General features: G+C 34.5%; 3 protein-coding genes across 5 annotated transcripts in view; 1 reads left to right on the plus strand and 2 right to left on the minus strand.

Annotated features, from left to right (window-relative positions):
* Positions 1 to 203: 203 nt before the first annotated feature.
* Positions 204 to 18,290, plus strand: LOC108366603 (venom carboxylesterase-6-like). Of its 2 annotated transcripts, none has more exons than XM_017621053.1 (8): positions 204 to 355; positions 9,958 to 10,594; positions 10,671 to 10,814; positions 16,269 to 16,422; positions 16,490 to 16,675; positions 16,754 to 17,310; positions 17,387 to 17,685; positions 17,763 to 18,290. In XM_017621053.1, exons 2-8 carry the CDS (start codon positions 10,235 to 10,237, stop codon positions 17,962 to 17,964), a joined length of 1,902 nt encoding a protein of 633 aa, XP_017476542.1. In that variant the 5' UTR covers positions 204 to 355; positions 9,958 to 10,234; the 3' UTR covers positions 17,965 to 18,290. The 2 variants fall into 2 exon arrangements, with proteins under 2 accessions (XP_017476542.1, XP_017476548.1); XM_017621059.1 differs by having other exon boundaries at positions 9,964 to 10,594.
* Positions 18,291 to 19,249: 959 nt separating this feature from the next.
* LOC108366724 (uncharacterized) lies at positions 19,250 to 20,419 on the minus strand. The gene is made up of 3 exons (XM_017621186.1): positions 20,023 to 20,419; positions 19,774 to 19,941; positions 19,250 to 19,709 (listed from the first exon to the last, which is right to left on the minus strand). Exons 1-3 carry the CDS (start codon positions 20,297 to 20,299, stop codon positions 19,465 to 19,467), a joined length of 690 nt encoding a protein of 229 aa, XP_017476675.1. The 5' UTR covers positions 20,300 to 20,419; the 3' UTR covers positions 19,250 to 19,464.
* A 3,256-nt stretch (positions 20,420 to 23,675) lies between these two features.
* Positions 23,676 to 25,212, minus strand: part of Lapsyn (Leucine-rich repeat activity-regulated protein at synapses) — a 40,183-nt gene continuing 38,646 nt past the window's right edge. For both annotated transcript variants that reach the window (XM_017621091.1, XM_017621100.1), the window contains 2 exons: positions 24,523 to 24,672; positions 23,676 to 24,449 (listed from right to left, as the gene is read on the minus strand). In XM_017621091.1, the coding sequence (XP_017476580.1) occupies positions 24,268 to 24,449; positions 24,523 to 24,672 (332 nt within the window). In that variant the 3' untranslated portion in view covers positions 23,676 to 24,267. The remainder of the gene's footprint in view (positions 24,450 to 24,522; positions 24,673 to 25,212) is intronic.

Here is a 25,212-nt window from a genome sequence, read left to right on the forward strand (position 1 = left end):
TAGCTCTGGATTTCCCTGCAGGGTGGATCTACAAGCACAACTACCGCCACAAATACGCAAATGGGAGTATGAAGAAGTTTGCTATCCTCAACTACTTACGCACAAATAGGTATCATTGCTTGGCTATTGATCTTGCACCACTGCAGGCTGATAAAAAGCAAATTCAAGTCAAAAAGCCTTTCAGTAGCCAAAGTGCGTGTGAATCTATTAGTTATCTTACGTGTTGAATAAAGTCGTCGAAAGATACGGATGCGGTTCTACGCAGTGCAAAACGAAATTCTCTATGATTTATGAATTAACTTGAGATAAGGAAATAATTAAATTGGCATTTATTTTGATATTGTTGAATTGGCAGGTGATAAAATTGATTATAAATAAATGTGTATATAAGAAATATGGCATTTTCAAATAGCAAACATTTGTGCACTTGTGGAGGCTTTAGGCCACAGTATTGCGCATTTAAGTTCTTTTGGCAAAAAAAATAAATAGGAATTCTTTTAATCGAGTTGCGTTTTAATTTAAAACAAAACGTGTAAGGGTCGGCCAAACAAAGCAAAAATAATGTAAAATTTTGTGATTTTTTTTTTAAATAAATTAAATAGTTGAAAAGTGTGTAAAGAGTGTCTTTAGAGGCGGAGTGGATGCCAATGCACGTTTTGGTTAAGATTTTTTCCAAAAGTGATTATTAAACAAAGTGTGTTTTATCTATAATTTATTTAAAATTTTTTATAACACCCGTTTGTTGGCTTCCAGTAGTACGAGTGCCGTCAGTGCGACACATAATTTTTATTTTTTTTTTGTGTTTTTGGTATTTCGTAATTACGAAAAAGCCTCTGTGAAGTGCAGAGCTAAATCAAGCGACGAAGAAAATTTTACATTTGCAGACACATTTATAAGATTCAACATGTTAAAATGATAATACAAATTTTTGTTTTGTATCTCCGAATTATGAAAAAGTATCTGTGAAGTGCTGAATATTAACTTATTCAAACGAAAAATCGCCAACCAATAGTCTGGTTAATCTAAAAAAAAAAATTGTGATAAATATTACCAAAAATTACGTTGATTCCTTTTCAAGTTTGAATTTAGTAATATTAACCAATTGAAAAAAAAAATTGTAACAGCGATTTTTTGATGCAGTTTATTTATATTTGACACGTAGATTATGGATCCACAGTCTTGCCCTAAATTTTATTTGGACACATTCCGCCATCTTGGATTTAAGTTTTTTTTGGATATTTTGCGATTTGCAAGCTTATTTTGAACTTTTTGTAAAAAATGGTTTAACACAAATGTGTAGAGAATTTAATTTGTAGAACATTTGTTATATAGCAGGTTTTTTAAAAATAGCATCTTTTATTGTAAAAAATTAGCAAAAAACTGCGAAAAGGATTTACATTGTCACTGTTTTCGCAATTTTTTGACACTGTCTGTTGAAAATACATAGCATATTGAAATTCCAAAGTTGTAGAGAATTTCACTTTAACAGCGAGTGTAAAATTAAAAAATAATAATAATATTTTTTGAAAATTTAATTAAAAATATCCAGCCCATGATTTTTCTGGCCAACTCACTCGCAAAATATTTACTAACGCGTTAAATTTTATGCAAAATTGATTTCATCCATTAAACAGATGGGTGTAGGTCGTGTCTTTTCGGATCTTCTACTATAAAATTTACTCAGAAAATTGAGGTTTCATACAAAATTTGAAAATCACATCACCAATCTATACTATGTTAAAAATTTTTTGAAATCGTACAAAAACCGTGCCCTCTAAATTATCACTTATTTGGGTTTTCGAATATTACCGTTACATCGGAAAAGTACGTAGTTTTTGTCCGTTTTTAAAACTTTCAAGATGCTGCTTAAAAAGGCCAAGAGCAATTGGTATACGGTATACCTAATCATATCTATACTTTTTTCGGCAGTTAATAATTTTTTTTGGATTCCAAAAATAGATATCTACTGCGCTTTTTTGCAAAAAGCTGCATTTATATTTTTTTGCTGCCTAAATTTTGAAACATACTGTGTTCGTGGAGAAATATTATAAAAATATGTAAAAATAGGGACAAGACATCTTGACTAGTTTTGACCATTTTTCATTCGCTTGTCTAGTGTTACTGAATGTAAAATTTAAATCCATGTCAATTTGCGATTTCCAAAAATGGGTCAAAGTTTGAGAAATGGAGAAAAAAAAAGTTTTTTTTTTTTTGTTAAATTTACCCATTAAAACAATCCAAGACTAACAATAAAACTTTATGCATCATTTAAGAAAGTTTATATGTATAAATCCTCTTTTCAAAACATATTTTGATGAAATATAATTAATATTTTAATAGATAAGTGCATTAAACGCGACGATAACGTTTTTTTTTTTGTCTGATAATCAAAAGAAAGGATAAGGGACTATAAGAAGCCTGTTTTCATGGCATATTCAATCATTTAAATTATTTAGGTTTTTGCTCAAACTCATAAATTATAATTGAGCCGTATATACCCTACTTTAGTAAGCTTGACATCCGCAAGACATATAGAACTTTTTTTTTTTAATTTTTGCGACAAGTCACGAAAAGCAGGAGTTTGTTTAGTGTCGAGATCTAAAACTATTCAACTACAAAACCTAATTCATCAGCTATTTTGTCTTTATGTTAGTCAATCATTGATTGAGAGAGGATAGTATCGCTTTCTTAATGCTGTAATTCAGAATAAGTTTTACGAACTTAGGAAGAGGATGAAACTAGATAATCACCGCATTTCAATCCATTTTTACCCTTTTTGTATTCCAAATATATTTTCCCCTAAAATGGGTGAAATCCCGCCAACTGGCATCGCTGGCCGCCATATGCGAATGTTTAGTGCGGTGTGTAACCATGTTGTATGTTTCGTATTTGATTCATGAAATCCACATCATCGATTCTTTTTTTATTAACTTCGTTAAGTAAGCTGATAAGCATTAAAAAAATGTCTTATTGATTTTAATAAGATTTGTATTTTTATTACTAGAAGCCTGTATGTACTAAGTAAATATTTTTGAGGGAAATCCGTAAAAACATCATCTAACTTTTTTTTATTTAATTATGTACCTATAAAGTTTTGGCTCTGTATTTATCACTATACTAAACACCTGTGCATATTTGCACCCGAGTATATCATTTCCTTCCGCAAGGGCTCAGGTTGCTCATACAAATATGTACTTATTAGTTCAAGAATTTTTCCGTGGGCACAACAAGTCAAACAAATATAGCACTTGTAGTACTACAAACGTAAGCAAAACCACATTTTCGTTAGCACGCTTCATAAATACCATTTACCGGAAAATTCCTGATTACCAGCTTTTTTTATTATTCCAATTTTTTAATACTATATACATTTAGAGAAAGTAAGGAATTTCATTTAACCAGCATTAACACCGATAATAATGTCAGCATTGAAATCCAACGCGGAATTACTATTGCCAACAAGCGCTACTTTGAACTGAGTAGGTAATTTAGGAGTAAAGTCCTCTCTCGACGTACGAAAACCACACTCTATAAGTCACTTATCATGCCCGTGTTGGTGTATGGCGCCGAAGCATGGACAATGACAACATCCGATGAGGTGGCTCTTGGAGTTGGAGTCGGGAGAAAGATTTTGTGGAAGATTTACGGGCCTTTACGCGTTGGCGACGGCGATGAATTTATACAGCTCATCAACGCGTAAATGCCCGAGCTGAGCTTTACAACGACATGGACATAGTGCAGTGAATTAAAATACAGCGGCTCCGCTGGCTTGGCCTTATCGTTCGAATGGACTCCGACGCTCCAGCTCTGAAAGTACTCAACTCAGAACCCGCTGGTGGTAGCAGAGGAAGAGGGAGATCCCCACTGCGTTGGGAAGATCAAGTGTAGAAGGACTTGGCGTTACTTGGCATTTCCAGTTGGTGTCAGTTGGCCAAGAAGAGAAACCACTGGCATGCTTGGTTGAACTCAGCCAAAATCGCTTAGGCGGTTAAGGCGCCAAATAAGAAGAAGAAGTTCTTTTAACTTTAACATTAAATGTTTATTTTTCAGAGCACTGCGTCAACTAACACTTTACCACTGATCATACAAACAGGTGCAAAAGGTCGGGATATGTCTTGGACGTATTTCGATATCTGAAACATCATTTTATCCAACCCACGAAAATAAAGCCCCAAAATCGATACAGTAGTGTCTTGGTTTACACAACTAAATAGTAAATGAAAATAAAATTTTCTTAAAATTTTCCGCAAAATGCCCAAAATGGCACAAAATTTTTTGCGCTTCCAATGTTGCAGAGAAAGAATAATAACGAAATTAACTATTAAGTACCGATGGATTTTTTAAACCATCAATAGTATTGGAAAATAAAAATTATCGATATCATCGATAGCACCACCGATAGCTTTGCACCTCTATTAAGCAGCGATCAGGACAGAAACCAGGAGATTGTTGTTGACAAACTTATTTACAACTTATTTAATTTAAGTTATGAATAAACCATTTCTATGTGATCTTGAGTCGAATACGCTTCTGCGACGCAAGCAGATATTTTAACATATTTAGATATTTGTTTGAGTCTCTAGTCGGCTAAGATTGGTATTAGTACATATGTATGTACAGGTGGTGCCTATATATGTACATTAGGGTGGCCGTTATTTTAATTTATCGGATTAAATTATGTAATGATGGAAAGTGAAACAATCAACACACATTGCTTTTTTAACAGAATAATAACTTCTAAACTTATAGTAACCTTAAAGATTATAAAACATGCTTTAATAACACACATGAACTGGCTTTCGATATCGGCCAACCTAACAATATGGCTAAGGGCCACCCTAATGTACATAGACAGTATATGTAGATTGATTGTTATGAGCATTTGATTAATAAATTATTAATTCTTGGTTTCGGCATTGTTTACAACACGCTTTACTCTCATAAAAATATTATAAATATATACCCTGTGGAGAAACGCATTAGTACCGAACCGGTTGAGTATTAGAGAATTCAGAGCCATGACTAGTGTGCGTTAATTCTCTTTGGCATGCTATTAACTGGCGAATTTTTTCATTGCGATGTCCTACTAAGTGTCAATTGCCCCCCGATGCGTGCCTTTTTCGATAGTTCCAAACATTCATTCATAAATTCAACACATGAGATCGAGTTCGTTCTGCATCCCTTTTTTACAACGCTTTTATCAACTTGCAATGTTGTGCGTCCAGAAACTTTCAATGTTGTGGATCCAGAAACTTTCAATGTTGTGTGTCCGACACCAAAGCAAAGCTTTGAAAAGTTCCTATANTGACTTTTGCTAAAATTTCAAAATCAAAAGTTATCAAAACAAATTCTATGGGACTGGGAAATATTATTTTCTACTTTTTAGTCCATTTATAAAAGCGTTGTATATTAAAAAGTTTTTTTTTATATTATTTATTCTATAGATAGTTCCAAACCAGTTTCAAAATTCGTCACCTTAGATATAGATTTCGAATGAAAAGTTTTGTTATTTTTTGGGATTTGCCACGTTTTCTGTGACTATTTTGGACTTATCAAATTTGCGTATCCCTGAACAGAAAAGGTTAGAAATAAAAAAGGTAGTTTGATCTCTTAGAAAACAATGCATTTCTAATGGTCCTTTCCTCTTGCATCAAAACTAAATTTTTAGGGGAAAAAGGACTTTGCTGCTGCTGGATATCGATGATCCTATGCAAAAACGACATAAGTCTAATTCTTACTAAAGTAAGTAGCAAGGATTACCGCAGTTGGTCGTAAGGTTCCGACACGGATCAGACAAGGATTAGAGACATGAGCCACTTAACAGTAGAAAGAGTTTTTATTTTTCGAATTTTGAATTGTGTCGTTATTGCTTTAAAAAGTAAAATAAAGTAGATATTTAAAAGTACCATATTTTGCTACTTTTGAACTGGTGGGATTCTAGTTACTGGCAGACTGGTTCGTTTTTTGCAATTCAGATCTAGTACGGAACTAGAAATTTGGTTAATTAGTTAGTTCGACGTTTCCCTGCAGGGTATATATTTAGGTACGTAATTATGTATGTATTTATGAGTGTATGTATTTCCTAAATAGCTAAAGTAGTAGCTGCTGCCACTGATGTTGGTGCCATTTATTGCTGTTATTTCTGTAGAGTCTCAGTAAACCTTTTGCAGTTTTAAAGAATCAAATCAATTTGGCTTGGTCTTCTCAGATGTATTCGGCTAGCCATAGTCAACGGTTGCGGGAGAAAAAAAATAATTGGTGTGAAAATCTGTGCGGTAGACTTTGGTGTAAAAGTAAAAAAAATATTTCCACGATAATAATAAATTTATATCTAACTTGTAAAAAGGTGATTAACATCTATATAATGTGTTATTTTGGAAAGAGTTTCGTTTGAAAGCAAATGTGACCGGCGATGTACAACTATATTCAGTACATAGGTACTTAGTGCACAGAAAGGCAACTAATGAAGTTGTCTTGTGATGAAGGACCTTCCGCATCATTCCATCTGCTACACGAGCGGGTTGCGAGTTGAATGCTTTCAAAGCTGGAGCGTCGGAGCCGCTGCATTTTAACACGCTGCACTATGGCCATGTCGTTGTAAAACAGCTCATCGTTCCATCGTCTGCGGTACTCGCCGTCGCTAACGCGTAAAGGCCCGTAAATCCTCGGCAAAATCTTTGTCCCGAATACTCCAAAAGCCATGTCGTCGGTCGTTGTCATTGTTCCTGCTTCTGCTTGTTTGAAAGAGGACTTTACTCTTGAATTGCCTACTCAGTCTAAAGTAGCACTTCGTGGCAAGAGTGATTCTACGTTGAATTTCGATGCTGTCATTATTATCAGTGTTAAGTAATTATTACTCTCATTCGACCCGAATGCGCTGACCTTTAGTTTGATGACAGGAGATAGTACTTCGTCTGGTCCTCGTCCACTTTCTTTCCTTATCCAACTTAGAAGACGCAGAACAGACTTCGCCGTTTTCGTTACCGATCATGTCGATGTCAATTCGTTGACACTATGTTTCAGTCTTTCGCACAATAGGCTCGATAAAATCTTGTAACCTATGCTTAGGAGACTGATCCCGCAGTAGTTGGCGCGTATGGCGGGGTCGCCTTTCTTGTGAATTGGGCAGAGCACACTTAAATTCCAGTCGTCAGGCATGCGTTCATCTGACTATATTCTGCATAAAAGTTGATGCATGCACCGTATCAGTTCCTCGCTGCCGTACTTGAATAGTCCGCGGGCAGGCCGTCAGCTCCAGCAGCTTTGTTGTTTTTCAGTCGCATAATCGCTATTCGTATCTCGTCATAGTCAGACGGTGGGACATCGACTCCATCGGTTCTTGACACTCCTCATCGTACCAGTTGTTCTGTTGGGCCCTGTGAAATTTGACTTCTTCTTCGGCGGCGGTACTTAATGAACGGGAAATGTGGTTCCTGCTGACGTTGATTTTTTATTAAAGAGTGCTCTCAGAGAGCAGCTGTGAGGGTCCGTCCTGGCCTTGGCCGTCTGTTGCAATTTCAGCTTTTCAACGTTGAGCTTTCCTTGTATTGCTGGCTCTTGTAATGCTAAAAATTTTTATTGGATACTACCATGTTTCGTGGGCCCCACCGAAGTCGATCAGCCTCATTCCTTTACCGGAACTTTCGTCGTGGAGGCTGAATTTTCCGACGGTGTGACCAAAGGTCCCTTCCTTGCTCACTCTGACATTGAGATCACTGACCACGATTTTGATATGATGACGGAGTAACGCATCAAGCGCTCATAGAAGAGATCCTTGGACGCCTCATTTTTCTTTGCCGTCGGAGTGTGGACACAAATAAGCGTCTTAAAACGCTCGCATTACTGCGGATTGTGGCGAGACGCTCGACCACTGGGGTGAACGACAGTACTCGGCTACGGGGTCTCTCTCCCACCAAAAATCCATCACCGAATTTGCGCTCGTTTACATGACGGCCGTAGCAGACGTCGCAAGGTCCCACTTGCTGTTTTCCTTGCCTCATCGCATCGTGTTGTCCATCGCATTTATTGGATGCCATTTGTCTTCCCCGCAGACGTCAACTAGCCATGCAGTGGCGATTTCTTCATTAAGGGCCCGAGCATTCCAGGGTCTTCATCAAAGGTCTAATCTGAGGCTGCATTTTTTTTCGATGACAGGGGTTTTCACGTGGCGGATCCCAACCCCACCACATAACAAGAGACTAGTTTAACTTTTGGAAACACTTTTATATAGCGAACCGCTTGCTCTAAGTCAGACGGCCACATGCAGCCGCAGCACCTGGTGAACAGACGTCAGACATCGTCAAAGTAGAGGGATTTGTAGCGAAGAACTGTGTTTTCCACTTTCTTGTACCAGAGAAATAAAACTAGTTATTCACACTAAATATTTAAAAATAGCATTGAGTATATTAATATTAACATAAGAGAAATTATTTAACGTAATAACAAAAATTTACATCTGATCTGATTTATGTGCAACAAGAAAATGGTGTCTTCACTAAATATTTGTTATGAACGAGCGTATGTACGTGGGGCGTTCCATACCAAAATGGACGGGGTTAACACTTTATGTGTTTGATTTGTTTCAAATCTTTGGGGTAGATGCATAAACATAAATAATAAATAAATATGAAATTTGAGCATGATTAATACATTTTTAAAAACTTTATAGCACAAAAACAAAAACAAATCGATCCAATAGTTTTCCAAATATCTCGAGAACGAGGTGAAGAAAAAATTTTAAAAAATCACACATACGCACATTAAAATTCTATATGAAAAGAAATATTTTTAAAATCTTTTTTCCTAAAAAAATTTTTCACATACAAATTTTTAGATAAAAAAAAATAGTTTTTGAAAATATGCCATCTCAAAAAAAAAATTGAAAAAAAATCACAATGATAGCTCTGAGTATTGCGCAATATATAAGTATAGCATTATGGGGTGCACTCTACAATAAGTTGTGCTATGAATTTTTTTTTACACCGAAGTTGAGTAAAATGAGTACATTACAAATTTTTAAAATATTTGTTAGAATATTTTTGAACATGCAGTTTTGTAGCCCATTAAATGTTAGTATAAAAAAGTGCAAGTTTTAAGCAATTGAAGAATTGCGTTGATTTTTAATATTTTTATGCTGACGGCTTTTTGCACTTTTTTCTTATGGAAGAAAATGCGTAAAACCGTTAAAAAAAAATGAACGCCAGTTTTGCAGTTGCTTAAAACTTGCACTTTATTATATCAAGTTAGTGTTGTTGCCCACTACACTCAACTCAAAAAAATTCTAACAAAAATTTAAAAAAAATTGTAATGTATATATTTTATTCAACTTCGGTGTAAAAAAAAATTCATAACTCAAATTATTGTAGAGAGCACGCTATAGTGCTATACTTAAATATTGCACAATACTCAGAGCTATCATTGTGATTTTTTTAAATTTTTTTTTGAGATGGCATATTTTCAAAAACTCTTTTTTTATCTAAAAATTTGTATGTGAAAATTTTTTTAAGAAAAAAAATTAAAAAAATATTTATTTTCATAGAGAATTTTGATGTGTGTATGTGTGATTTTTTTTCAAATATTTTCCTCACCTCGTTCTCGAGATATTTGGAAAACTATTAAACCGATTTGTTTTTGTTTTTGTGCTATAAAGTTTTTAAATCAAGCTCAAATTTCATATTTATTTTATTTTTGTTTATGCATCAACCCTAAAAATTTGAAACAAATCAAACACATGAAGTGTGAACCCGTCCATTTTGGTATGGAACGCCCCATGAATATATTATATACTTATGCATGTATTCAGTAAGAATAAGTATTTACATACAATAGTTTTGAAGATAGCAGCATAGTTTTAAGTTTACTTACGGTTTTCAACCTGCTTACCGTATATGGAACTTTATTTATTTACTCTCGCTAATGACTTGTACTTGTTTTCCTTATATGCACATATGTATGTAGCTTCAGATTGATGACTTGCAAAATTTGGAATCATCGGAATTATGAGACAAAACATAGCTGCCAACGAATGAATCAAACTATTTACATACATACATACATGCATATGCAGCACTCGTACACAAATCCATGCAAACATTTTGGTTTAGAATCTAGACGGCCGGCAGCCGATATTTAGGCAATAAATTTGCCTTGCGCAAATCATTCGGCGTAGTGCACAGCTCTTAAGAAGATTTAATCGCCAATTGTAACAAAAAAAATAAAAAATTGATAAATTCGTATGTGTAAGTACATTCACATAAATCGAATTATGTTGGCAATGCTAATGCCGGCGGAGGTGGTAATGCCGATTAATGCCACTTTTCTCCCATCGATTGCCCTACCAACAAACATCTGGCAGGCAATTTTGATTACCTCATTGTTGACATTGTTATGCTATCAAGTAACAACAACAACAGTGACAATGAAATTTTCCGCTGAGGAACCTGTTGTATTAGTTAAATCGGATATACCAAAAGTTTGTGGACATAATATGGGCTGCTTGCAAGGCAAATACATGGCCGGCTTTCAGACGCAACTCTTTGAGGCTTTTCTAGGTATACCATATGCTTTGCCGCCGGTGGGTGAACTGCGATTTGCTGTAAGTTTGTTGAAAAATCATAAAGAGGATACAAACATGTACATATGTAAATAAATATTTCTACTAACATTTCTAGAACCCCAAAGCCTTTCCACGCTGGTGGCGTATTTTGGATGCAACCAAGGCAAAAGAAGATTGTGTGCAAAAAAATTACATACTTCCCAATCCTGTGGTGGAAGGCGTTGAGGACTGCCTTTACTTGAATGTATATAGACCATTGGTAAGCTGAAGAACACTACTCTGATACAAATACTTACAAGTATTAAGAGGATTTTTAAAATTTGAACATTTCTGCTATAGCCGCACGACTCTTTCATTTCTAATCCAATTTCGAAGAGTTATATGTATATCTAGGCTTGCCAACATTTTGTATTTATATTTATAGTACTTTTCCAAAAAAATCTGAAAAATATAGTACACTTTAAAAATAGATAGTATTTTATTAAAAAAAGGAAAAATATTTTTAAAAATGTTGCCACTTTTATTTTGACCATTTATTTTAAAGAATATTTCTTTTAGTATTGTTATTTCAGTATAAAAGTCATTCAATTCGATACCCATTTTTTCTTGCAAATCACTGAAATATATTTATATTTATAGCTGAAGAAATATGGTATTTTTGCAACCTATTTTTTTTCCAAGAATATATAGTATGCCGACGAAAAAAATTGTACAATACTATACTATATTATATACGGTTGGTAGTCCTGTGCATAGTTCTTTTGAAAAATCTGTCAAAATCAAGAATTACCAAAAGCGATTGCAGGAGCAGTTCCACCTTGCATGTAAAGTGATTTTCGGAAGCAGTTATTATTACCGAGAATCTAGCTCTTCGATATTACTTTTAGTCTGTTTCTATGGTAAATTCAGAAATTTCCAGTTTCAGATGCGTTACCAGACTTTTTATGATTATAACAACATTAAAGACCTGAAAAATTTACTAAAAACACCCTTATCCACAAAAAAACAAGAACAAAATGTTTAATGCTTTAATATTTAAATAGTTCATATCCGGAAAATAAATTATTTACAAGTATATTTTCATATCTGATGCAACATTTTTATGATTTTGTACAAATTCGCCAAAATTCACGTCACACGGCAACACTTGATTGGTTCGACAATAAAACTGAAAGTTGTTAGTGCACCACGAGCAAGTTGAATTTATTTCTGGTAAGCGATTTGTGTTCAGTTGGAACTTTTTTCCAAAGGAGATTTTTGAGGATCTGCAAAAAGGAATTTTTGGCTTTTTACATGGGAAAGTAGACTGTCGACTTCGCTTTTTGACAGCAAAATGCCACGCTTAACCGCACTTTAAGTATATACAATAGGGTGGCCCAAAAAAAAGTAAAGTCGGAACTTTAATGCTCTCACGACTAGGATTGTTATATTCCGATAATATGCCCATTTTTTTTTTTGGAATCAAAAAAAGTTCGTAGGCGCTCAAAGCGCGCAAAGTTTTCCATATATTTTATAAGGGAAAAATCAATTTTTCTTAGAATAGAATAGGTATAGAATTCTAGAAAATCAATATTTTACGATCGGAACACTCTGTTGCTCTTCAGGAGACTTCCAATTTTTTATTTCACCATTTTTTATTATTAACTATTTTGTATAGGTCCCCCCGTTAGTATTAAAAAATGGTAACATAACAAGTGGGTATTATTATTGGAAAGTCTCTTGAAAAGAAACGGAGTTTTCCGATTGAAAAATATTGATTTTCTAGAATTCTATACCACTTCTACAAAAAAAGTTTTTTGCTCATATAAAATTCATGGAAAATTTTGAGCGCTTCGAGCAACCTCTAAATATTTTTTGATTTCGAAATAAAAAAGCAGAGGTATATTTTTTCGATATAGAATAATCTTAGCGTGTGGGAGCATTAAAATGCCGACTTAACATTTTCACATTCTTTTTTGGACCACCCTAATATACATACGTATGTATCATAATTCAATAATAAAAGGTTTGCTCAAAAAACAGTTTTCTCGCTACCTCTTGACAAAATCGGCTCCCTTAGCAACAAGGCACATAAATACAGGTAGAAGCCAAAATGATGTTGCTCTCATGAGAACCAAACCTTCAAACTTCAACTTGTTTTTCTTTTATTTCCTATATTTCGTTACGCTTTGAATGTCATATCGTTGTTTTTTTTTTTTTTGAATGTTCGTTAATAACAAATTTTAATTAACATTTGAATTTTTGTAGTGTTGTGCAGTTTATACTTAATGTATGTGTTAAAAATGCAACACCGAAGCGTTGTTTTTTTATGTGGTGTTAAATATGAAGCAGATACTACCCTGCAGCAAAATTTAGGGACAGTCTGGCAAAGCGCTAGTTCCGCCCTACAAATTTCAGAACTGTCTCTGAACTACTGAAAAAGGGTTGCAGAGTTGGACGGTTGAAACTCATGTGTTGCTAGTTGCGCTGTCATCAATGTTACTCATCCTGGTCATGTGAAAGCTGACAAAAGATGCACAAATGTAATATAGTATATTTTTTCGATTTTCTTAGACCCTAAAAGTAATAACAAACTGTTTTCGTTTATTTAATATGTAATTCTCTACATAGTTTATGGGGCAACTGCTCAAATATTTCCAAAAAAGTCGTTATTGGTACATTAATGTCATTTTTATACATATCTACGTACGTATGTATAAAATACGAATAAAATCATATAAACCGTGTTTTAAAACTTTATACAAAACAAAGTTAAATTTAAAAATTTTTCGTCAAAATGTTTGACTTTTTAATCAGATGTAAAAAAATTTGCAAAAGTGGTAAACAATCTCACTTTGAAATGGGAGTGCTATTCATATGAACGATAATGTACATACGTAAATGTATCACTAAGCCCCCGAAATGTGTAGTTATGCATTGATTTTTTTTTAATTTCCAATGTTCTTCATTTTCAATATTTTTCGTTTAGTTTTTATTTAAGTACTATGTCTCATACTCCATAAACCATTTAAATTCAAATTCCTAACTGTGCTGCAAACTTATAGAACTCTAAAAACTGTCTTCAAAATTTCAAATTTTTAATCAGATATTTTTTATAAATATTTCGAGTATTCTGTTTTGTAGCCCATAAAATTTTAGTGTAGTAAAGTGTAATCTTGCATCTTAAACGAAAATATTTAAATAGGAGAATGCCTTCAAGAGCGTGCGTAAAAAGAGTTATAAAAAATCAGCGCGATTAATTATACTAAAATTTAATGGGCTATAGAACTGCATACTTATAAACTCTGATTTAAAATATTGAAGTTTTTATAACAGTTTCTAGAATTCTACTAAATTTCCAACACAGTTAGAAACGTGAATTTATTTGTTTATGTTATAATACTTATGAGCCATCCTTAAATAAAAAATTTACGAAAAATATTTAGCATGAAAACTATTGTGAATATTCAAAATTCTATATTTCTTATGAGATGCCGGAAAGTCTATGTATTACATTTCAATAAATTTAATGCAATTTAACGCTGAGTTATCACAAATAATCATTCAATATATCACCGTTTTTCTCATTTTTTGACACGACTTAGTTCAGATTTTTAATTATAGGTATCCCAGAAATACCCATTATACGTAACAAATATAAATTATTTTTAAGAATAACGGTTTTAGAAAATAAAGGAATAATTGACACTTTATGTTCCTAAATTTAAAGCACAGTTTGCGTCAAAAAGTAAATTAGTTCAAAACAAATAGCTCTTGAAACATATAATGAAGTATTTTTATTTACAAAATTGTATGCGTGCTTATTTAAAGAAAAGGCTCCATACTATACTTATTAGAACCAGCTCAAAACTAACCACATTTTTTCTAGCCCGGAGGTGACCCTTTTTGAACTATCTAAGAACTGTTGTTATATGAACTGTATCAGAACCATCTAAGCCAGAGTCAGCTCAGAACAAGTTCAAAAGTTCTGCAGAGGGCGACAATTGTCACTTCGTAGGACATCGCCATGTTAAAAAAGACAGTTGCAAGCATTGAGTTGGGATAGATGAAGAACCAGTACCGTCCCTTTTCAGGCTAGCTCAGCGCAAGTTCTGAACCAGTTTGATTTGCTGCAGGGNATGACCCTTATGCCGGAAAGTCCTTCCAACAACACTGCAACTCATAATTCAAAGACAGAAAACAACAAACGAATTAACAAATTTTAACTAGAGAAAATAAATAAATAAAATTAAACTTCAAATTTACTTAAAAACGTCAACCAGTGAAATGTAATTTTTTATTTTTCCTTACACACGCTCATTTTTATTTTTACTCTCCCGAAAACTTTGACTTTTGTAGGTTTGAATGTCAATTTGGCTTCTACCTGTTTTTATTGTACCATGCCTTAGCAAGGCACTGAGTGTGGGTTCGTGTGTGTGTGCAAAGTTTTTGTAAGGGAGCTATGGGAGTGTTAAAACTCGAATGTCACTAATGAGCAAACCTTTAATTATTGAATCATGCGTATGTATGATGTATTTTTTCTTCGTTTTGCTAAATTTTTTCTACAATTCTTATCAAACGAAATCAAATACCAAAAATGAAGTGTCATTAGGGGAATTCTCTGAGCCCTTGCACGGTGCAAAGATTGCACGGATTGCACGGAAACCGGTTTTGGTATGGGAGAGCTTTGCAAACCGTGCACCGTGAAAGAGGTTTGCAAGACTGATAGAATATTCCTATTAATTATGTGTTTTTTTTATTTACACTGTGTTCATTTAAGGGTAAGAACATAGTGGAGCGGCGAGCAAATGGGAAAGCGCATAGTGAAGAGCAAAGCGTACATACACGTTTGTAATTGAAGCTTTGCTCGATGCTAGCTCTTCGCATTGCTCGCCGCTCCACTTGGTTTTGACCCTAAGATATCATTCTCTTAAGAAACATACAAAATTTTTCTTTCTGACCGTCTGACTCCTGATATATAATGAAATTTGATTTTCCATTTTCCATTTTTTTTTGTTTTTTTTTTAGATTGGCGCTTACACATATGTTAGTGTATGGCTGAGCTTCTCCTCCGACTTGTGGCGTGCGCCTTGATGTTGTCACACAAAGCGGAGAGACCTACAGCTTTACGCCGACTCCGAATGGCGATTGTATTTTTATGAGAAGTTGTTTTTCATGGCAGAAATACACTCGGAGGTTTGCCATTGCCTGCCGAGGGACGACCGCTGTTAAGAAAAACCTTTTTCTAAATTTTTTGCGATGTTGCTTTGACCAGGGCTTGCCCCCAGGTGCTGATGAGTTAAAGCGCGCACTGCTTACCACTACACCACAGTGGCCGACATTCCATTTTTCTCTGTCATAAACGCGAGACAGACCGTCTTGCTTATGCAGATAAACTAGCACACAAATGCGCATAATAATTTTTCCCTGACAAGGGGCAGTGTTGCGGATTAACGAGCCGCAGGGTCGTAGGTTCGAGTCCTACATCCAGTAGAATTTTCAATGCAATACTCTATAGATTAATAATTCCTTCTTTATTTCCTATCAAATTGTTTTGCTAATTTCTTAGTGTATTTACCAGCAATAAACAGCTATAGCACAGTAAAATTTTGAGACGCCCAAATCTTCTAGAAGTAAGCTTTAATATTAGCATAGCCACTAAGAATTTATTTTATATGTGAATCGACCCACTTATTTTACATACATATAGTAACTACATGTGACTTTCAATTAGAGAAACTCTCAGCAGCTGCTACCCGTAATGGTCTACATACATGGTGGCGGATGGTTCAGCGGCACTTCGAGTCCACATTTACATGGACCCGAGTATTTTATGGATACAAAAGAAGTCATACTGGTGACAATCGCTTATAGATTGGGCCCGTTTGGTAAGCTTTAGGCGTCTATGTTGGTACATTTTCAATTTCTTTGTTCTTTTTCGATGGCATATTTTAGGTTTTCTCTCAACAGACGATGACAATATGCCTGGCAATTTGGGACTAAAGGATCAGAATCTTGCATTGCGTTGGATAAAACGTAATATTGCTGCCTTTGGTGGTAACCCAGAGATGGTAACGATATTTGGTCAAAGTGCTGGTGCCGTTTCCGCACACCTGCACATGTTGAGCAAGCAATCCGAAGGTATGTATGTATGTATGTGGTTCCCTGACGTTGCTGCATTCCTTTCACACACAAATCTCATGCCAAATTGACTTGCAGGTCTCTTTCGTAGCATCATAGCCATGAGTGGCACTGCAAATGTACCATTTGCAATCACCGATAAGCCTCGTCAACAGACACGCACTCTGGCCAAGCTGTGTAACATTAGCAATGCAGATGAACTAAGCACCGCCAAACTGGCACGAGCTTTACGTGCTGTGAAGGCTGTCGAACTGGTGAATGCTGGTGATGGTCTTAAATATTGGAATGTCGATCCCTTAACCAATTTCCGGCCGATTGTAGAGCGACATGGCGGAAAGGATGCATTCCTTACACAACATCCGGTGCAATTGTTGAGCGAGGGTAATTATACGCCAGTGCCGTGGATGGCTGGCGTGGTGCCGTCCGAAGGCGCTGTACGAGTGCTCTCGATTTTAGCAAACGAAACGCTAAAGCGACAATTCAATGACAATTTTCATGAGCTACTCGAGAAGCTACTTCAGTTCCCAGAGGCATTTAGCCGCGCACAGCTGAAAGAAAAGACACAGCTGATTATTAATGAATATTTCTGCGGACAAGCTGAAATTAATAATGCGACGGCGCAGGGTTTTATGGAGGTGAGTACGTAGTCAGTAGTTACCTATGTTATGTATTTTAAAGCAGTAATATGAAAGTATTCATTCCTTTTCACAGTGCGTCAACGATCGCGCCTTTCATCATCCCTTCTACAATGCCATTGACGCCTACGTGCGTACCGTTGATGTGGAAAAGAATCCTATCTACTTGTATAAATTCAACTATAGGGGCCCTTATAGCTTCACAAATATATATACGGGTGGTGTTCCGATTGGTGATTTCGGCGTGGTGCATTGTGATGACCTCATTTACACCTTCCGTGCGCCAGCGCTCTTTCCAGATTTTGAGAAGCAATCGACACCTGCCGCTGTTGTAGCACAGATGGTTGGACATTTCGTGCATTTTGCGAAATATGGGTGAGTTAAAATTGTGAAAAAAAGAGTTAATAAGATAAAATGCACTAATTTTTATTGTCATTTATATGGACCTGCAGTAAACCTAAAAGCGCGGAAACTTTACGTCCATGTAATACAGCCACATTTGCGAGTAAATCGGAAGCCATCTGTGATTATCAGGAGTTTGTTAATGACGGCGGCGATTCTTTCAAAGTCCGCGTGAATAATGAATTCAATGTCATACGCGCAAAGCTGTGGAATGAGATTTTGGAAATAGGCACACTTAAAAATTATTCCTGAAACCTAAACACCTCTACCCTTTTTGGAGAAATTTGGACTGATCTTTAAAAGATGCTTGCGCTAGTACTGAGATTTTTTAAGTAGGTAGTTAAGTCGAATTAGGAATTTTAAAAATGTATGTATGTTCTATTTATGATCAGTTTTAGCATGTATGTATTACTTAGCTAGTTAGTCTCTGAAATGTAGAAATTAAAAGTAAAAAAATATATACAAACAACTGTAGTTTTTAATCTGACTATCCCTGAAACCACCGTAGTTCAATTTTCGTTATATCTACGAAAATGCGATCGAAATCGAGTTGTTACGAACGTATGTACATTAAAGTGCATCACCCTGTACCTGTTTAAAAGATCAAATTCCACTGAATTAAAGGAATTAGGTTATTTAAATAGATAGGTATCATTATAAGGGAGTCAGACGAAAGAGGTTTAAGAAGGCTTTAGCTAAAAAATATTACGAAGAGGGTTGCCACCTGTTTGTAAAGTCGAATTTATTTAAACTAAAATAATAATTGTGTCAAACCATAGGATTACGCTATCGTATTTGTTATTTTATTGCAAATACATACATTTTCAATCAGTGATTTGTTCTGATTACATTCCTTTTAAATCACTGGACTCTTAAATTAACTCAGGAATGTTTTTAATCTTCACTTATTTCTTGCTAAATATGCCAATTTTTGCATTTGTCTGATACTCATATTGATATACATATTTCAGTTACCTTATTCCCTTAATTAAAGTGAATTTGATTTTTTGAACATGTGGCAACCCTTCTATGTGTCGTTTGGAAACAAAGTATTTTCAAAACTAGTTCGATTGATACCCATATTGTAATATCTAATTCATTTGACTTATTAAATAATTTCAATAAAATTTTTAACAGGTGGCAACCCTTTTCATAAATAATAAAATTTATTGCACATCTACAGGCCAAGCCCTGTTATTTGACACCTCACTTTTGGAAATCGAACGAACTTAATATACATACCTTTATAAAAGCCACAAGAACCCAAATTTTCAACGTCAAGCTGCATTTACAGTGAAAGTATGAAAGTTATCCAAAAACAAATTGCATTTTTGAATTTAGCGTCCTCAGTTTTACTAAGAAGCGAATTTTCATTTAAATCCGTACATAATTCTATTTTTGCCCACATTTTATATCGAAGGGAAGCACTGTGGCGCCGTCGATTATTTTTGAAGTTGACGACGCCGACGCCGCCGCAAAGCCTGTCGGCGTAAACCTCTAACTTGTAGGTATGATGGAACATATTTTTAGGCTCACTTTTTAGCATAAAAAACTTGAAGCTCAACTGATAAGAAAGAAAGTGCGCCGCCTTTCCGACAAAATATTTAATGGGAATTTCATATGCATATCCGATAAATCGTATCCTTTCTATGAAGATTTGTAATTTTAAAGCCAGTTATTTTCTTTAACCATCATTACTTGTACTTGTGAAAAATTTCCATAGAAATAACTATTCATTTTATAAAATATTCTTCACTCAATATCCATGTCATCCAATCTGCTGCGAACGCGATTTTTCTTCTTTGTTTTCTTCGGAGGCGGAGGTGGTAGAAAACTTTCTAAGAATTCAATGGTATTCAAAATAGTATCCCTGCTCACATTGCCAATGTGATCCTTATCAAAGTAGACAACTGGCTCATTCACCAGGTTCGAGCATGTACAGGGAGTGGAGCGAACAGGACCGAGCATTTCAACATCATTCGGCGCGTTAGCCGTTCCTGACAACGAGTGTAGATAAAAAATCAATATAAAACTGTTTGCATATACATATTCCACGCTCACCAAAAATGGGTCTGAAGCACTCTTTTATCTGTATCCACTTTTGACAAAACTGCCTTATAGCACTGTCGTTTTTTTTGAAAAAGGTTCGAGCAGACTCATCGACCCGGCTCTGCATAAAAGTCGGTATGAAAGGCCATTTGCCTTTAGCGGCAAAAAAGCAAACAATATCTGCGGTTGAATGAGAAAATTTACATACATTTACAACTGTAGCTGTACTTAAATCAAAGCAAGTCAATTGCGAACACCTACAGGGTATATTGAAGATGTGAAAGAAACCACGTCGCTGCTCAAGACTGGAAATCGCATGGATACCACCACCTCTCTCTTCTTTGCCCATCTTTGCACCTACTAAACGGCGCTCCTCCTCTTTTGCGCGAATTTCATCTGCCGTATGTGCTAAACTAAATGGAATTTCTTCGATGCGTACGCTGCGTAGGTATGCCTCGGTGAGCAGCATTTGGTAGAGCAGCAACAGTAAAAATGTTGGCAACACACAGCACAACAGTTGTTGCCGTAGCGATTTCATTGCATTGTACAACTTTCACTTTTTTCCGCAATTTAACCAAAAACTCCATTTGCTTCCGGCAAATGTTGGAAGTGAACTGAATCCAACTAACCACCAAAGTCCTGAATTATCCAGTATCTGTGGCCGCCATCTAAGCATGACGTATTATTACTTTTAATTGGACATGTATGAATGTAAGCTTGTTTAATGGAAAATCCGTGCAAAATCCAAGCTTTGCATGTCGATGGCACATTTGAATTTATATACTTTACATTCAGGCAACAGTCTGGGTATGCCAGTTGGGGTTAAAGTGCAATGAACTCTTTGCGGAAATCAATGAGAACTGATAACTGTCAGACGGAAGCGACATTTTTAGTTTAGTTTGCTAAGTATGTGCAGTAGTTGCATACATACGGCGTTCGACTCACATACACTCCATTAAATGTTAATCATACGCCATGTATGCCGCGGCTAAAATTAATAACACAAATATTACATATGTATGTACGTACGTACGTAGTATGTATCATCACCATTATGCCAGAAGCATGTATGTGCAAATTTACCAATTTTGAGTTATTGGCTGGACTTGATTAACCTTTGGATGTGCTATGTTATACCACAACCCAGATTACTATGCGTACACGGAGACCACTTACATATACATATGTATTATAATTTTAATTACCTGAATGTAGAGGTAAATCTCATAAAAAAAAAACTTTCAAACTTGATTTTCCACCACTTCATTTTTACACATTCATATTTCCGGCAAAGGGGGATGATATGTATCTACACTAGAGTGGTCCAAAAAATTATTTCCGAGATAGGGTTATGGGCAGGGTTCGTATTTGCACACACATGCGCAGCACATCCTAACATTTTACGCTCACACACGTGTGCTGTGCATATAAAAAATTAAAAACTTGCTCACATCACATGTGTGTGCTGTTTGGTAAAAAGCACGGGCACATGTGTGTACTTTATTTTTATTAATATAAAGCACACGCACATGTGTGTGCTTTGCGTAGAGAAACTTATACACTTCGATTTCTATCTCAAATCTTAAAATAATTTTTTAATATGTTTTCTGTCATATAAAAAACAAACAACATCTCACTTTTTATTGAATTGTCTTTCAAAAAATAACGTTTAATAAACAAATTCTTTTAAAAATATATTATGTGCATGTGCATGGGCTGAAATTTGTACAAAAATCGGCTCACACACATGTGCATGTGCTTAATAACAAACAGCACACACTTTTCTGTGAGCAGAGTTTGTTTTCCACTTATGCACACACATGTGTATGAGCAGTGAGTACAAGTTGAATGTGTTTCTGGCGTGTGTGTGAGCAGAGCATGTGTGTGCAAATACGAACCCTGGTTATGGGCATCTTCCGAAAAAAAATTTTCCTCGTACCAAAAGAGGTGCTGGCATCAAAATTTAATTTTCTGAGTCTAAATTTAGAGCATGCAATGTTTATATTTTAAATAGTAAAAAGATTGCACAAATATTAACCAAACAATTGGTCAAGCAACCTGAAACCATTTCAAATATAAATTAGATGAGCAAATGTTACCAGCTTTTTGTAAAAATTATCAATATTTTTGTCAGTTTTAAAGGGGTTCAGTAGCGCATTTCAAGGTCATTGTGCAGTGCACCCTATATTGGATACAATAGAACCTGATTTGGTAGAGTAATTCGATTAGAAATGGCCAACCTTATCTACATACATAATATGTAATTTTCATGGCGGACTGTGTTATTGGTCCCTCGTACTTTTTTCGTGATATAAATAGAAAATCGTCTATGATTTGTAATTTCCAAACAAACGAGTTGCCAAAGTGTGCCGAAAATTGTTTGGAATTAATTTTTCCCTACCTTTACCGTAAACTTTAATTACCCGAAAAATGTCATTTGCCCCCCGAATTCTAGAAGATCTATTTACTGTAAACAATTTTCAATTACTCATTTTCTATTTATTATAAAACAATGGGACAATGGCATCTTTTAAACAGATTTATAATAGTTATAAGTTACTTAAAGTGTAATTACAAATTAAAGTTTTGTCTTATAAAGAGTTTTTGCACAGGTTTAGGGTACTTAGGAACTAACTTTTTACTTATTTACATTATTAATTAACATTAAATGTAATTTACATACATATTTTAAAATAAATATGTACTTATGTATATAGGTATATGTACATATGTATATTTGCTGTATAGGTAAAAGCACGAATGCAATTTAAGGCACCTTTTCGATTGGCATAGCTTAATTTAAGTTTCAGAAAAATATTTTCCAAAAACGCAATTAGGGGTATTCACGGAGTCTTGCAAAGCCCTTGCAAGGTGCACAGGTTGCACGATAAAAACCGGGTTTCCAATGGGACAGCTTTGCAAACCATGCAATCTGTGCACCGTGCAAGGGATTTGCAAGGTTGCGAGAATGCCCCTAATATGTATTTAGTATTTACAGTTAAATATAAAAAAATTAATTAATTATGTAAATATACATATGTTTAAACTTTTGACCAAACAGCTAGAGTCGATCTAACACTTCTACTTAAGAATAAAATTTAGCACTACGTAATCTGCCATAAAATTTAAGATTATAAATTAAATGGATTTTTCAATAAAAATTTTGATTTACAGGATCAATCTGATTGTTAGCGAACATTTTATAACCGACAAATTGAAAATTTTATTAACAACAGCTGAAACGAGAACTTTGGTAAGCGATTACAATATTTTTATTACCAGCGTAGAATAAGTAGGCCTGTTATTGTTCTAAAATCAAAGCAGCTAAAGTCAGACAATTTAAGCCATAAAAAGTCTACAACATATACTCATTTTTAGCGTAATGTTGTAAATGTACATACACTGCCGGCAAAAAGTATTGGTACAGCTGCTTTTTTACAATATATGCAAAAATTTTTACTGTAATATTTTTCCGCCAATTTTTTATAAAAATATGGTTCATTCCACAACAAAAAACATAAAAATATAATTTCTAAACTTTATGCAAAACTCGCGAAAATTCAGCAAATTTTAAACTTTTTAATCAAATTTTTTTTAGAATTTGTTTAAGTATGCAGATTTGTAGCTCAATCAATTTTATAGTAATAAAGTAGAAGTTCTAAGTAGCTACGAGTTGCCGTTAATTTTTGGCAATTTTTTTCACGCATAAAAAAATTTTTCCATACAAAAAAATGTTTGAAAATACTTTATATGGAAAAAATGCAAAACACTTTCAACAAAAAAAAATCTCAAAAATCTTGCTTGCATTTTTTATACTAGAATTTAATGGGCTGCAAAACTGCATACTCAAAAATTCTAAAAAATCTGATTAAAAAGTTGAAAATTTGGATGAAAATTTATTTAATTTTCACGAGTTTTGCACAAAATTTAGGAATTATATATTTGTGATTTTTGTTGTACAAAAAATAGCGGAAAAATATTAGAATAGAAATTGGGGCATATATTGTGCAAAATTCGCTGCGCCATTACTTTTTGCCGGCAGTGTAGCACTTTGGTAATTTTCAATTATGTATTACATATTTAACTATACAAGCTAAGGCCATGATTTTTCTAATACTTCACGTTCATGTTATTTCTTATGAATATAATATTTATACAAATTTAATAAATAAATACATATATGTATGTAAGTATATTTGCATATGTAAAATTTTTTACCTAAATATATATGTGTAATATTTTGTTTCGAAATGACGATTTCGTTTAAGCTTCGTTGTTATCTATCGGTATCTATTTATGTATGTACCTACTAAATAAGTTCGTTTTATTTGGCAACATTTTGCTGTATGGCAATTTTCCAATTATTCGAAAATAAATGTTTAACTACTTTTCTCCTAAACGACAAAGCAATTATTGAACAATTAATTACTATATATAAGCATTCTTGCTATTTTTAGAATTTTCACACCTTATATTAATATGTGTGCATATAGTAGTAACCATGAATTACGCACAATCACAGTCCTGCAGCATCGTCCGATCGTTGTGACTTTTCAGCGCATGCGTGGGCGTGGGCGACACAAGTGGCTGATGTTTGGGTGGCATAGCTTTAGCTTTGGACTTCATTTGTAAGCTTTTCTTCTTTTTTTTATTTTTCGAACGTCGTCGACAACAAAACCATGTAAACACTGTAAAAACAATAATGCGCAGAAAATTTAGTTTAAGTGGTTAATTGCTTTACATCAATTTATTGTTTCTTACCGAGCAAAGCCAATGCCGCTGCCCCTGCAATTATTAACCAACGCCAACTAAGCACTTTGGCTAGTTCAGCTTCGGATTTGCAGCTGTGAAATGATGCCGATTCGAGAGTTAAATTATATGGATCCGGACATATGCGGTTGTCGAGGTTTTCTTTAAATAGAATGAATAAAATAAAATTAAAACAAACAGAAGAGTAATTCGTTTGAATATTTACATTGAATGTTCGCAAGCAAAACTTTAAAACAATTAATATTTATTTTTTTTTTACTGTTGCACGAAAAAAATTAAAAGTAATACTAAGCTATTATAAATGTTTTTGTTTCATATGTATTCAACGTATGCCTGAAAATATGCAAACATTTTGAGTCTGAGGCAAAGGCACATGAGGCAGCGAGCAATTCTACTACAATTTTACAAAATGCAAACCCAGCAGTGAAATAATCAGCATATACGCTGGGACCTAAACCACCTAACGCTTTGCTTTGCTCATATAGTAATCTTCTAATGAGCTATTATTGTTGATCAAAACAGCTATGAAATTTTGACACAGATGAAGAGATAGCGGGTATTTCTGCATAATTAACTCAAAATTTTTTGTAGGAACTAGTTCAATGGACAGCCACCATTATGTCAGTTAAAAAAATTATACATACATGTACACTCACGGCCGAAAGTATTTGCCTAGAGAAT

This window comes from Rhagoletis zephyria, unplaced genomic scaffold (assembly GCF_001687245.7).
Source record: "Rhagoletis zephyria isolate East Lansing unplaced genomic scaffold, Rhagoletis_zephyria_1.1 Rzeph_scaffold_00040, whole genome shotgun sequence".
Taxonomy (NCBI): Eukaryota; Metazoa; Arthropoda; class Insecta; order Diptera; family Tephritidae; genus Rhagoletis; species Rhagoletis zephyria.